Source organism: Alosa alosa, chromosome 5 (assembly GCF_017589495.1).
Source record: "Alosa alosa isolate M-15738 ecotype Scorff River chromosome 5, AALO_Geno_1.1, whole genome shotgun sequence".
Classification (NCBI taxonomy): Eukaryota; Metazoa; Chordata; class Actinopteri; order Clupeiformes; family Clupeidae; genus Alosa; species Alosa alosa.
The window spans coordinates 11691436-11707234 of NC_063193.1; the positions used below are offsets into that span (position 1 = coordinate 11691436).

The 15799-nt window shown below is 40.0% G+C and overlaps 1 protein-coding gene across 1 annotated transcript; it reads right to left on the bottom strand.

The window, feature by feature from the left end:
• Positions 1-4534: 4534 nt before the first annotated feature.
• LOC125294569 (arrestin domain-containing protein 3-like) lies at positions 4535-8059 on the bottom strand. Its single transcript, XM_048243423.1, has 7 exons — positions 7633-8059; positions 7477-7518; positions 7312-7372; positions 7065-7212; positions 6867-6963; positions 5699-5958; positions 4535-5095 (listed from the first exon to the last, which is right to left on the bottom strand). The coding sequence occupies exons 1-7, from the start codon at positions 7889-7891 to the stop codon at positions 4907-4909; spliced, it is 1056 nt and encodes a 351-aa protein (XP_048099380.1). The 5' UTR covers positions 7892-8059; the 3' UTR covers positions 4535-4906.
• Between the last annotated feature and the right edge of the window lie 7740 nt (positions 8060-15799).

Below are 15799 nucleotides of genomic sequence, written 5' to 3' on the forward strand. Positions count from 1 at the left end.
CTATTGAGTTGTGGAGATTAGCGCACTAGAATACTACTGTTAGAATACTGTTGGGTTGTGGAGGTTAGCACACTAGAATAGGGTATTGTTAGAATACTATTAGGTTGTGGAGGTTAGCACACTATAACGTTACAGCACAGGGTAATCCTAATTTTATGCATCAAATTTATTCCAATCCAACTCAAAAGTTTTGAACAACACAAAGTGAAGGTTTTATCCAGATCAAAACCAAGAATAGATTATGTGATCTAATCCAATTTCAGGATCCTTGTTTCCCTTTGAACAAGCCATTTTCAAGATTTGATCCAATCCGATAGCCGAAATCCGGTAACTGAAATCCGATAACCGAAATCCAATCACGTTTCTTTTGAACAATTGGGCCCAAACAATCAAAGCATATGTAAAACTAAAAAGCTATGCTACCTCATGTTCGTTTTGCTCGGACCCCGTAAATCACTGCTTGCGGTTATATTTATTAAGTGTGCTTGCAAAGCAGCACACTTATTGTTCTTCTTAAGTTTTATTATTAAGTGTGCTTGCAAAGCAGCACACTTATTGTTCTTAAGTTTTATTATTATTATTATTAAGTGTGCTTGCAAAGTAGCACACTTATTGTTCTTAAGTTTTATTATTAAGTGTGCTTGCAAAGAACGCCACGAAACTTGACGTACATTATCCTTGGACCAAGCCTCACAAATGTTAGCGGAAGGATTTTTGATTTTCGAAAGCGTTTGCCCGTCACAGCCAAACGAAATCGTGAAGCTCGAAACAGGAAGTAGATCCATATCTCAGGAACACTGTCACACATCGATACCAAATTTTGTATATGAACTGGGGACTCCAGTGTGAGGGTGCATAGGCAAAAAAAAAAAAAGAAATATTCCAAAAGTTTCCATCCTTTGGCAAACCACCCATGGGTATTTGGTAACTCACACCATTCACCTTCTATTATAATGCCTTCCATGTATGCACAATGTCTCAGAGCAGACACAATGTCTCCAAGCAACCTTGCCCTATCATGAAATCCTTGCTCTGCCATGGGATAGTATGGACTTACGAACTGAAATAGCAGGGAGAACAGTAGCTATATATAGCTTACATAATAGAGTTGTTTTCACATTGACGGTATTCAAATTAAATTTTTCATTATTGTTACATATCATGATGGGAGAGTATTATTAAAAATGTTACAAGTATGCAAATGCATATGTTTACGGGCATTTAGGTTTTACTGTGTTGTTTTGTTGTAAAGACATGCAAGGCATTCTGGGCCATGTAATGAACAGTGGTCGGCAGCACTCCATAGGCTACGTATTAATATGAATAGGTGTTTCTGTAAACCTAGGGACAATAAACAGCTATCTCTGTTACAAAAACGAGCTGGTAATCGCTCATTGAAGAGGGAACTATGATAAAAAGATTGTTTTCCTAAAAGCATGGAGTTGACGAAAGAATAAACAAGCAATGTCACGTTAATGTTAAATAGCCTACATCTGGACGCTAGGTGGCAACGTTGTATTACATTTCACTAGTGTAGCCTACTTGAAATACGGTGTGAGATTCACAAGTAAGGAAGGTGCAAATATTATGTAATTTATCATGGGAAATTATTGGAAATGTTATTTCTTGTTTATTCTAATTGCAAACCACACACATCCATTCAGAAGCACACGTACACATTTAATACGTTAGACCGGCACATCCGGGAACTTGACTCGTGACAAACGTTCCCGCCCCTTTCGGGGGGAAAACAAACAACCCCTCTCATTAACTCCAACGCAAATTAGGGTCAATAAACGTAATTCGTACAGAAATCGCAGGAATAAATAATAACAAAAAATACCACAAATCAATATGACCACTCAATACATAACCACTTTGCCGGTCGTTGACCGTGAAAGATACCTACAAAAGCTTAATTCAATTAATATAAAAACACGTCTCTTCAGTATCCCAAGTAGCCTACAAAGTGGTGCAACAACCCCACTCAGTGACCAGAAGTGTCATACGGTCTTCTCTTCTTATGGCTTGTAGCCATAATTTTCTTCTGTCAGGATTTTTTTTTGAGGACATGGTAGGCAAAAAGAAACTCAGGGAGGGTTCTTAGCTGTGTGGTTGGTACATGTCTACCGGTTCACTCTGGCTTGTTCTGAGGGAATGTTTTCCCCTCAAAAGGGGCATGGCGCAAACAACCTGCTCTGTGTGACGCGGGTCCGGTTGTAAGTATACTGGAAGACTGTCATTTCGTTTATTTGATGTTGCTTAGCAACGGGGACAGACTTCAGAGCAAAGATTCTAGAACAGAGCTTCAGAGAGACACGTTTTGAGTTCGTGGCCTAAAAGTACCTAAAATATCGGTTTCCATGTGTAGGCTATGTGCTGGATGGTGTGCTTCCTTTATGAAAGTAAGTGTTTTATACAGTCATGTTGTAGTGGTCCACATAAATGTGCCCCTTCTGTTATTAGAATGCTAAGCAGAGATTTTAACATCATTCATTTCTTGTGTGGCTAGAAGCTAGCTAGCTAGGTCATAGGGAGGAGATGTTGCTGTAACGTTATGAGATTTATGTTGCTTAAGCGTAATGCCATGGTCATTTGATATGAGATGCTTGTACTTTTCGTAACCGTCACTCATAACTTTAGGACTCCTATTTTTTTTACTAAGAGTAATTCAGGAAGCATTTTAGCCCTAAAAGTAGCGCCTGAGTCTGTGACAGCTTAAGCGAGGACTCCTAATAAGACCGATTCACAAACAATGTTTTGTGGTGGCATTTCACGTCGCGATGTTTTGAAATGCGTCTAACAATCACAAGGGAACAATTTTGCATTGTAGGCATAACTAGGGGATGCAGTAACACCACCAACAACAACCAAAACTAGCCTACTCATTGTTTACATGTACATTAAATGTAACGTTTCATTGTGAATCAAATTAAAAGATTCTCCTCTTTGCAAACGTTGGCATAGGCATATGGTGACAGATTAATTTAATAATGTTGCTGCGTGAATCACGGTGGCCTTGAATGAAGTGGCCACTTCTTAATAGGAGTCACTGTATGGAAGTAGGCTAAGTAAAATAGAGATGTTTAAAATAGGATAAAGTTAGGATATGTCAGCTTGACAGCGCCAGAGATAACTGGCCTTTGGCCATAGTAACCATCCATTTAGAACGACTGGCCTTCATAGCAACCAAGGATCTTAGCTGTGATTCATGTAGCTACAGAATACATACAATGTGATGCAAAGTATAGAAAGGTGATGAAATATACAGAGACAGGTCAAGAAATATAGTGCAATGTAGACAGTAGTATACAGTTGATTTACAGAAGGTGGTTTAGAGTAATATGAATTAAATATAAATATGTGCAGTGTATTAGCAGTTATCTCATACAATAAGTAGAATAATGTATGTAGATGTAGCAGTAACATTATAATAGTAGAAATAATAATATAGATATATGCAGTGTAATAACAGAATATAATAAAACAGATATGTACATAACATACAGCTATGTGCAGTGTGGAAACAGTGTCATTGTAGTGCAGAAACAACATTATAAGAGTAGTAAGAATAAGTCTATGTGCAGGATGAATAGTATAAAGATCAGTAGAATAACTATGTATAAATGTAATTACAGTAGGCTTTAATGTCACGTAAAAAGTACAACCAAAGCTGAGCTTGATCAACTAGAGCGTCTAAAGAACCAGAACTTGAGTGTAGTTTTTGCTGGGTCCCAGGCCATGTTGGTCTGAGGGGAAATGAGAAAGCGGACAGTGCTGCTAAGCAAGCCCTCAATGAAGAAGTCACAGAATCTCAAATCCCTGCCCCAGACCTTAAACCTATACTGAACTCTTACATCTCAGATAAGTGGCAATCTGAATGGGATTAATGTACCAACAACAAGCAAGGAATGTGAATTTTGGCACATTTTCATGATCCACTGGGTCGTTATGGGCCACACAAAAAATGCGGTGTTGCTAAAATTACTCCTATTGTGGCTATTAGAGACATGCGCACACACAAAAACATCACTAATGTTGTGGACATTCCTTTATTCTGAGATGCATCAATAGGCTCTCAAAATAATCCCAAACAGACATAAGGTCTTTATAGAGCAAATCTATATAGATTATTTGTCAAATAAACCAGTAAAACAGAATTAGGGGATGGAATATATAACATTCACACTCATAGCTCATATTTTTTTAAATAAATCAGTGAAAAGTATCCTGACAAACAAGCAGCATTTTAATGCCTTAGTCATTATTTCATAATTTCAAATTTTTCTTACCTGATAGCCCAGTTTGAGAGGCGCAAGACGCGTGACATTATTTATTTTTTGCAGCCAATCACTGCTGCCATTTTATTTTATTGATTTAATCTCAGTCATAGAAGCTAAATTCGAAGGCAGGCCAAAGGTAAAATCCAACGAATCGCATTCAACCCGCAAGGCAATAGTTGAATAGAGCTTTTGAGGTATTGCCACTGCTCCAACACTGAAAGGCACTGTTAGAATGATTGGATCAAGCCAGGTTCAGCATAGCGTATGTCACTGTCTGGACCAGGGCAAGCACACTTTCGCAGTTCCCGCCGGAAATGCAGTCTAGTTAACCCTATAACTCCGTTAGAATGTTTAATTGGCCAAATTCTGCTACTCATATACCACTGTTTGTACAAGTAGTAGTTATTCTAGCTGGTGGAAAATACAAAAATGTCACAATATATTTTACAATGACAATATGACACATACTACAATTAATATCTTCACTGGTATAAGAAAAGCATATCATGTAAATCACAGAAGAAAAAAATAAATGGGGCTGCATAATTTAAAAACAAAAAGGGGGAAAAATCTATTTTCCAACATTCTATTTGCAATGAAATGATGAAACCATCACAAGCCAATTATGCCCAAGAACTCCCTGATGGGTTGGGTAGGGTTGGGTATAGACTGTAAGCATTATATGGAGGAGGTGGCTCTGTTCTTTCCAAGGCCTCTGATGTTGCTGCTCCATCTGTGTTCTGTGGGGCAGCAGCGATGACCAATGGAAACTTGATCTCCGGATTTCTGGAGTACTTGATATCAAGATAGACCTGAGAAGTTGACAAGAGGTTGGAATTGATAATCGGTGGGTCAAAAACATTTAAACAGAACATCCCATTTACTGATGAGACTGCAGCTACTCTTACAACAGTGCATCCGAACAGCATAATATGTCTAGGAACATATGGAATTATAGTCCAATCCAGTTAACAATTAAACACTTACCCATGTCAAGTCATAGGGCCTGAGCAATGGAAGTGCAAAGCCCTATTGTTTCTGTAAGGATTATTGATTTGGGGTTGTGTAATGATCACTATCAATGGCAACGAGTTTTGTGCTCTGCAAGTAGTTAGTTCGCTCATCGCAATAGAACTTCATTTAAAGCGAAAGTGAGCAAGTAATATGTTGCCATGCAACACCTGCAACTTCAAGTTCTATTTGTGTGGTGAACTAGCTATTTGTTTTGTCAACGGTAGCCACGATACGGCAACAAAAATAATTTTAAAAGACCCGTTGTGTTTGCGTTCAAATTCAATACATGTGGGTAGGTTATAAGAATTCCTCATTTCGATTCATTCATAATGACACTGCAGTGCATAATAAATAAATAAAATGACCTATAATTATTTGACAATGACATACAGTAGGCCTACCTTGAGTCTGTATTCCACATTGAGTACCTTGCAGTTGGAGAGAATGGAGGGGATGGCATCTGACGGGATACTTAGTGATTTGCTAACGGTTAGATTTGTTGATGGTTCAATTGGCTCTCCTTTCTCTTTGAGGATATCTTTAGTGTGAACCTGTCTAGATTTCATTGCAAAGAAGCTTTGTTTCTGGTACAGGCAATATTTAGGTGTAATGGCACAAGAAGAGTTGTTCTGAATTTCTGACATAATCTTCAATTCAGTTCCTGTAGATGATAAAAGTGTACAATCATCGTGCCATTTTCTCTTAGGAATGCTGCAGATATTGCAACATCCAAAATCTACATCAACCTTATTAAATGATGCAGTGTATGTGTTCTTGTAATTACTATGAAATTATGTTTATTTTATTATGTCAGTAATTATAACATATTATGAATAAACAATTACAGAAAATAGAGTCTATTTATCTAAGCCCCAACTATTTTGATGAGCACAAATGCATTTGTGATTCATATAAAAAGTGGATTTACAGAAAATAAGGGGGGGATTTATAGACTATAGAACTAAACAGTATGGAAACAAAACTGTGCATTCATTATAAGTGGGGTAAAATTACTATACTATACATGCAATGACTAATACAGTCATTATTAATAATCATTGGTTACATAAATACATGCTTATGACTGCAATAACAACACTTGCTTGCGATATAAGCCTTAGGTCTAATTCATAATGAAGTGAGCTACTTTTCAAATGAATGGCATTACTGTGCCTGTCATATTGAAACTGTGTGCGCTTAATATGTAAGTTTAACTGAGTGTAATAGACATAGTGTTAAAAAAACATTACTGTCTGATGTATAGTAAAAATCCTGGTTAAATTTAGAAGATGCTACAGCGGGACTGAATACTGCATAAAACTACATCATTGTCGCCCACTACACCAGTTTACTCCAGGAACTGTGGTCTCTGGGGTGAAGTTACTCATGGTGTCTGGTTGCTTTGGTGGACTCAGGGGGCTACAGCTAAAATATGGGTTTTAGACATGTTGTCTCTGTGCTTGAAAGTGATTCAGTAAATTTAGTCAAATTGTCCCATAACAAGAGTGTTATACATTCTAATGGTGAAAAAAACAATAATCCAAATCTAGAGCACCCTACATTACCTACCTGGGTAATATTTCATGCCGTCAATGTTTACATTAACAGAGACATTTCCAGAGTTAAGAAACCTTAACTTCTTGCCTGCGGTCCCAAACTGAGACTCCTGTGAAGAAAAGACAAATTAATGTCAAAGGTGTCATCAAGTGTACCTTTTAGTGCAGAATAGATAAGTAACGGAGAGAGAAGAAGTTCTGAAATATTTACTTTCATATCTGGAACATGCACATCTGTCTTGGACAAAAAAGTGAACTTAGTTTTGTCTTTGGTTGACATCCGCATAGACCTGGTCAATTTTGCCTCTAAGAAGTAAACCACTTTTCCAGCTCCACCTTTGAAGGATGATGGCATGTCCCTGTGCACACACATTAAAAGGACCGTTATGTCTATTTAGTATTTCAACACTTGTAGGCCTATTTATATTCTAAAAATAATATACTTTTTGCAGACTTACTGCTGAGGTATTTGAAAAGAGAATGGGTACACATGGCATCCTGGACAAACAACGTCAGAATCTGAATAAACAACAACATGGAATAAACATAGGGTAGTAAATAATCCTTTTCTGCATTATATAGTTTTCTGGTGGTGTTGCTGCTGCTGTTTTTTGTAAACTTACACATCTCTGATTGGTCTTGCAGAAGTGAAAATCCATCGTTTTCTGGAGAGAAAATAATTAGGCTTGTGATCACTTTCTAAATGGGAAAGTGTTTTGTAGACTAACATTTTTGATAAATGAAAACTGAGATCAGAGCATTCAGCAGGCCTATTTTACCTTTATGTTTCTTCTCATGTATGAAGAAATGTTCCGACTTGAAGAGGGTTTCTTTGTCGTGGTAAACAATAGTAGTCTGTCCACATTGTTGAGTCCACAAGACACTTGCTTTACCTTTTGCTTTAATTAAAAAAGAATTGACCTTAATTTCCTTATCAACCTCAAGAGTAACACGTCCAGAAATATAGTCACCATAACTGAAAGTATTCGTTTCGTTGATTGCGTCGTATGTCACTGACAAGCTCTTAATCCCACTCATTTTTTTGAAAGTTGTAGGTAGGCTAGGTTACTACCACCAGTCGTGGATATATCAGAGGTAAACAAATCAACTTGGAGAGGAGGCAGTTGTAGACTCGCCCTCTTCCTGGAAATTGAATATATGACAAGTGCGCAATCGGAAAGACACGGCCACGTGACCGTCATTAAATTGGAGAAGTGAAATGGTCCGTTCATAGCCTGACGTAGTCATACTCAATTCTAGTCAGAATTTGAGTCTGATACTGCTCCATTGAGCTGTGATTATGGGGCGTGTTTCAAACGAACCAGGGAAAAAATGCCTCTGCACTCAATTGGATAGACCTACAAGATGAGTCTGAGCGATTTTCGCAGGTGTTGTAAAAATAATGTAAGGATACACGGAGTTCTTCAACACACGAACCTCATTTTTGAGAGAAACAGTAAAGGTGAATGCATATACGATCAAGTTATCCGTTTAGGATTACAACTCCACAACACCGCAAACAAATCGCATCGCATTTGTCGGTCCTGTCAGAACTTTATAACACGGTTGGAACGCGACATGCCCGTGTTTAATAAATGGACAGACGACGAAGGAGACCAGCCTGAAGAACCGCGTTCATCTGAGGCATCAGAGAAAAGAGACCGGTAGCCTACTCCTTCCAAGACGCCCCGGACTCTGAAGAAGTTCTGCCCCAATCCGTCAACTCCAACCGGTACAAAAACGCGAAGAAGCATTACAGAGGTAAGCTTGTTAATACATTTCTACTTCTTATGATATGACTTTGAGAATAACCTCGATTGCCACGTTTCACATGAGTTAATAGTGAGTCGTGATTATTGTCCAATGTGATAAACACTGTGCATTCCCACACTCCTCATTTCCGTGAAATCTATCTATGATTAAATCATCTAGTCATATTTTGACATGCCTAGTATTCTGGAAGCCAGCCCGAATTTCAGTGTAGTGTGAGCAAATGTTACCAGGATAAACTTGTACCGGATGTGTAAGTTGGCCTCTGTCACTTTGTCAATATGTAGAAACGTCATTTTGTAATGGACTAGCATGTTATCCAACCCCCACTTCTGTGCTCTGCACCTCTGTGGGGGGTGGGCAGTGTTTCTCTGACCTGCTCAGCAATTGCATCTGGTGTCACCATATTTAACAGTCTGTATTTTCCAATGTATTGTCAATGCACGTTATACTTATTAGGCTATACTGTAATTCTTCACACTGATGTGTTCACTTATATTTCAGGTTGTCACCCATTTTCCATCCACTTGACCTCCACCTGGAACACCTAAACAATTTTCTCAAATCATTTATGAGAGGATTGGGACCAAACATGTCAGAAATGTCAGCAGCCAGAATCAGTAGGTCCATTGTCATCGTCAAAGAGCTAATGGACAAAACGGACACAGAGCTGGAGCTGACAAGGCCGACTGGCATTCATCATGTGGCCCGAGAACAGGAGGACGTTTTAACACTGGTAAACGTTTTCAGAGAGACACAACTTTCCCAACAAAAATCACCCAGGCAGGCAGTATCATGCATTCCTGAATTTCAAGAGAAACTTATTGGCAAAGCTGAATTACCAGGAGATGTGGATGAAGTCCAAAATAATGGACTGGCAAAATGTGCCTATTTAAATAATTAAAGTAAATAAATAAAGTAAATGTGAACTGTAAATATTGTTTTCATAAATGTCAATGTAAATAATTGTTCATATAATAGTTTAGTAGTATCCACATTCTTGAAACCATTTTTGTGTGTTTTCTTATTGGTTGTATGTTCAAAGTTCAGCGTATATCTTCAGACATTACCCATTATGTGTAGATATTAAAAATCTTTATTGACATGTCTTATTGTTTGTCTTTTAAATGCAGAAACATCACCAACCAGTAGAGAAGTATAAACCATTTTAATTTTATTCAAAAATATTAATGTAACAGAGGTAAAAAAAAAGGCATTTGCACAAGACCCTGAAGCTACAAATTTGAGCCTGAATTTGAAGCTAGTCTGAGATCTTCAACATTGACAAGCCTGATTCCAAGTTACTTGGTGATGATTGGTTACTTTGATGATGAGGATGATAAGATACAGTGTAATCCATGTCAACCTGAACACGGTCATCAAACAAATTAGTTTGACTCTGTTCGATGTCATCAAAAACCTCATGCATAATTCATAGTATCTCTTTTGCATGTTCCAGTTTGTATGTAGGGAAATTATGGATAATGAAGTCCAGGTCAAATATCTGTGTGCACTGTTCTAAAACCGATCAATGAGTTCATCTCCAAAACCAGTGCAGGCTGTGTCGACTGTGTAAAGTGGTATGTTTGTATGGTCCTGAAGTAAACTACTCCTGTAAGTTTGTAACAGTTCCCTGATCAAAAGTGTGCCTTCAGGTGTGACTATTCTGTGTTTGTGGTGTGATGAAACCTCCCCTTGAAAGTGTTCATATTTGGGGATTAGCTCCCCACAACCTTCAGGTTCACAAGAACAAACAGAATGGCAGTGAGTGCAGCACAGATGTCCTAGATCAACAGATGTGGCGTGTTCCTTAATATGGCAGTACAAAGCTTTCCGCAGACAACTAGTGACTCCATTATAAAGTACCGTCTTAACTGCTGGGTCAAGCTTTGTACTAACATCCCTCACAATCCAGTGTAGGCACTCCAGTGTATGGCCAGGTACTTTGACCCAGTCTGATGTTTGTTCTGTTTGGGCTCAGAGCCAAAATGATTGGATTGTCCATCTGAAGCTGTTTCATAACCCTGGCTCTGGATTCCCGATCAGCAGAAGCGGTCAATGCCAGCACAGGTGTACCTGGAATATATAGCAGTACAAAAAGCAACCAATAAGTAACAGTAAAAATAAGAAATTATGAGTAGTATAATTTAGTACTTTTTAATGACTAAAAACATCTAAAAAGAATACATCACTTATAAGGGGTACAGTGACTACCAACATGGGTATGGTGCTTGAGTACATAAAGCAACATCCAAATGAATGGACGATTTGCATCTGAATGGGCAACCAGTTCCCAGTTTTGGGGGAGAGTGGTTAGTGTTTAGAAGTGGACAGGTTCCTGTAATGCAACTGATTTCAATTAGAGTGGTGAATTACACTGTGTAGAAAACATCGAAGACTGAACATGCAGGAAGTCTGTTTTGTACATACTTAGCAGCTTTAACTAAGGATCTAAGGTCCCCCAACTTGGCGAAGCTGTCGCGAAATGGCGTCTGCCCTTTTGCAGCCTGACCACTGATAGAAATAAAACAGTAACCTACATTAGAATGTTTTAACAGCTAACGTTATGATTGTACCAAGTCGGAGTTAGCGAACGTACAACGATACCTACTATGTTTACAACATGGGATTCATATCACGACATTGGAAGTTATTTACTAAGTCAGACAGTTAGATTCTCTTACCATTTGTAAGTTAGATGAACTTAGGTCCGCGGCGATACCCATTACGTTGGCTTGAAAAACATCGGAGCCTAGCATGTCCCTCCACTTGTTGTTCAGCAGCCAGGATCCCGGGCTTCAAAAAAGGATCTGGCAACGACCGCTGGCTATTTCCACCTCGCCGTGCACGCCGAGTTGCATCGCCGTGATGGCCATTTCAGTTGCTTCGGCAAAAACATACTTCTTATCAACAAATGCCTTGATCCCGTTACTCTGTTCCTCTTTTAAAATTCGCTGTCGATATCTTCTAGAACAGACGTGATAGCAGAATCTACACATCTCAATTCTCCAGCGGCAGCCATCGTTGTTGCAAACGAATTCAACCCAAGCGCTCTTTGGTGACGTGGTTGATTACGTTACTGTTGAGCATCTGTCCATCATCGTATAAAGCCCGCCCTGACAATTTCATTGGCCCGCCAGCTTTTGGGCGAGCATACTCGCGCCACTATGGATCAATGCCAGACCGAACTTCCCGACCTCAAACGTTGTGGGCGGGACTAAGTTCGGAATGGCAACCAGGCTAGTCCGTTCATGCAACCTGGGAATATCAGCAGTCGGCCCCGCGATTGCGTTGTTTTTTCCACTGCAAGTGTTCATGTGCTTTGCCGTGGGAATATGTGAAAAACATGGATGTCACAACAAATGTTAAAACATATGCTCACTAAACACTTAAATAAACAACTGTTTTTCATATGGTTATGGTTATGGTTATGGATTTAGCAGACGCCTTTGTCCAAAGCGAAGTATGTTATAGTATGTTATGCGAAGTTCATATGGTGTAAGACGCTTGTGAAAGAAGGATAGGCCTATGCAGCTTTCAAGTGACAAAAACGGCAAATTCCCAAGTTCACATTAAAATTGTTTGACATGAAAGTCCACATGGACTACAAATGAACTACAACGTGACGACAAAAGTGACGACAAGCACCCAACTGGGCAACTCAGGTAGCAAAAATCTTCCCCCAGATTCCCATCTCTTATAGTTATATAGTTATATTATAGCCTCTGCCTTATGCTGCCAGTAAAACTTTAAAAAATCCTGACCTCCGAAAAAAGTGTGTTCATGAGATCAGCTTGGCAAGCAAATAAACGCATAGGCCTATGTTAATAGAACTGCTTACTATGGTTGAGCAAAATGTCTCGGGCGAGTGTTTCTATCTAGTGTTAATTTAGTGATTCATTACCTTGCCTATTTGTAGGCTAATGACAGTGAGATTCCTCTCTTGTGTTGTGGCCGCAATGGTTGGAGAATATGATAGTGACGTCAAGTCGAGTAATTGGGGCACAAGACTTCCGCACAGGTCTCCGAGCAAAAAATAGAACCCGACTTTGCCGACAAGTCATTTTTCCTCTGTCGGAGGTCGGAATTTCTCAATATCCGATGTGGCATGAAGTCGTTATTATTCCCACGTGAAGTGACGTGAATGATGACGTTTTTGGCTGGGTCCAATCACGGTAAAACATAGTAAAACTTTATTTGAATGAAAACTGTGGTCGTACACATACTCATACAAAAATAGCGTGGGCGGGGCTAAGTTCGGCTGGCATCCAGGCTAAGCGCACTACTTATATAGTCAAAACTAGAGGAATTATTAGGGGTTTGCACGGCGTGTCATCAGATCTGGATGTCGCCATATTGGAGATACTCGCCTCATTAGAAAGCATTAGGCACTGAAGTAAATCCCTAACATCGCCAAGGAAAATGGTTAATTATTGCCGTGTTTTAGGTTGTACCAATAGGTCAGACTGAGAAAAACATCTGGTGTAGGTATCGACTTCCAAAAGTTATTAAAAAACCAGGGAGAAAGGAGAATAATGCCAGAAGTTATCAGAGTAAGGGGGGCGCTTGTGGTTAAACTTGGTACTTCGTCTCCCTCACCCAACTCATATGGATCTGCGCTGCCAATAATCCGTAATTTCTCGAAATATCGCGCCTTTTCTTGTGGTCCAAGTCCTGCCCTATGCCTTTGCATCTTGCATGCCTTTGCAGACACATTTTGATGAGCTTTTCTGTTGTTTAGACATGGCTACAATCACGTAAGATATCCAAATTGCATAATACTCCATTGTACTTCATTCACTGAGTATCGCCAATATGGCCGCGCGTGCTGGGTTACCATGTTTACCGGCCAGAACGTGACGTCCGTGCAAACCCCTAATGTGCAGTTCATGCAAGAAATGCAATATTTGTTATATGAAAAAAACCCTTCGTTGTCAGTGCATGTTATTGCAAAAATGCAATATTATTTAAGCAATAAACCTCGAGAGGCCGTAGGTTACACAGATTTTACAACAGCTTGTTAAGCACGGCGCGCTAGCGGAGTGCCTAAAACCCCCCTTAGCTGTTGTAGAATCAGTGTAACCAAAGTCCTTCTAGGCAAGTCCCTCCACTCGGCGGCCATATGACAACGCTTTTTGGGCACTTATCGGGCATCCATCTCGGCAGAAATGTGCGTGTGCAAGGCTTCACGACACCAATCTTGCTCCAGCAGCGAGATCACAACACATGATTGGCACGATGTCTTCACAACACACCACATTATTGGCTCAATGTATTCACAACACAGCACAAGATTGGCTCAATGTATTCACATGTCGACATTTTGCCGCGGAAGGGGTGTGATATGCGTAGACAACTGCCATATTGGCGTTACAAACTAAGTCCATGCATTTCTATGGAGGATTTTGGAGTGCTGTGTCTCCTTATTAGAAAGTCTCTGGTGTAACCATACGAACTCAAGTGGCTTATTGCTTTTCTAAAACTGTTGCTATAAATACCTGGCAAAGTTTCATAAAGTAAAGGCAAAGCAACGAAAAATGTAACGATTTTTTCATAGCTAGTCATTCTTCCGCCAAGAAATATATTTCCTCTATCTGAATGGTTGCCAAGCAACGTCGAGACGCAGCTACTTTAACTTTTGTATCAAGTTATGGTAGCGCAGTAATATAGAACGGAATGCGGTCAAGGTGTATGTTTGTGCTGGATTTTACAACGGCATCAAACGTGATTCAGCCAATCACAATCAAGGATCGGAACTATCAGTTTTAGAAATGAAAATATATTTGTAGGCTACTGCATTGTAAGATAGGCTGTTTTGGTGGTTTAAACGTGCCCTCACTAACTTCAGCCTGAAGTACATAAATATTAGGATGGAAGCTCATGTGTGTCCTCAGTCTGACAACTGGTGCCCTCAGCCTCTCAATCCTGTTTCACTGCAGGGCAAGGGCCATTGAGGGGCTAACCAGACAGCTTTATAACCACTAAGCACTGCCCAACCCACTGGCTAAACAATCTTATAGGAATCACTCTTTCAGCTTGGGCCAATAAACTCAACACCTTCACTCCCGCAGTGGAATCTTCTCTCCTGCAACGCATGTCCAACACCTGCTTCTGGCAGAAGTCTGCTGTTGCATGTATCGACTGCCTGGTCAGTTTGTGCCCCTCATGCAGCTGTGCCCACAGCTGTCCAAAGGAGTCCAATCAGGGCCCCACTATTTCTTCTGGCTTAGGACAGAGGTACAGTAAAACTCCTCCACTAGTCTGTTGATGCAGTGGCTTTGTCTTTGAGGCTCAGCCACTGGCAGAAGTTCTGCCTCTGGACACTTGGGTGCACCAAACTGGCAGAGCATCTTACTGACCAAGATGTCAACTGTCGTGAAGGTACTCTGGATTGGAACCAAAAGCACCTTGGGTCACTTAGTGAAGTAGTCTAAAGGTAAAGCCACGATGACATTGCAGTTCCTATTGCAGGAAACAAACCCAGCACGTCAGCAGCCAATCGCTTTATACTGGTGTTTCAAGGGCAGATATGTTATCCCAAAGTTTTGAGAGCAGAGTTGTTCACCCAAGGTTGTTGCTGCCGCACAGTCACCTATGCCTAGACCTGGGGAAGGACAGGGTCTTGTGCTTGAGTGCCCTGTAGCTGTTGTCTGACTCAGTAGTGTGTGCTGAGGGGTGTAGGTCACTGCTGTCTGAAAGAGAGGTTAGGGGCCCACTCGCTACTCTGAATGACCAGGCCCACTCCCTGCTCCAATGGGTTGAGGGGGGCCATCGGCAGGTTGTGTGTTGTGGCAGGTTTGGCTGAGTCATTAGGTAACAGTGGAAATCTAGATGACAGGTGTTGTAATGGGGCTATCAGTGCTACCTAAATATATTGGAAAATTCCATTGCCTACCCTCTTTTGGTATGCTGCTACCAATATGTTGAAGGTCACAATTCATAACAGTAAGATTCATACTCATAAGTAAATTTTGTCAATCATAGGCTACATTTTGGTCATGTAAACTCAGGGACTAATTATCAATTATTTTATAAATATTGTGAAGGTCCAACACATCTGTGATCAGAGGTTACCGTACTTTCCAACCTTTCAGGGCACAAACAGTAAGAGACAGCCCTCAGCTGTCACATTCCTCAGATTTGTCAGAACACACTTTATGGAAATTCACAATGGCA

Bases quoted from the DNA above. Each gene is read 5' to 3' on its own strand.
- LOC125294569 (XM_048243423.1), bottom strand. From the start codon at position 7,891: ATGAGTGGGATTAAGAGCTTGTCAGTGACATACGACGCAATCAACGAA. The intron at 7,213-7,311 runs GTAAGTCTGCAA...GTGTGTGCACAG, and splicing joins TCTTTTCAAATACCTCAGCA to GGACATGCCATCATCCTTCA. The intron at 5,959-6,866 runs GTAGGTAATGTA...TATCATCTACAG, and splicing joins CGGCATGAAATATTACCCAG to GAACTGAATTGAAGATTATG.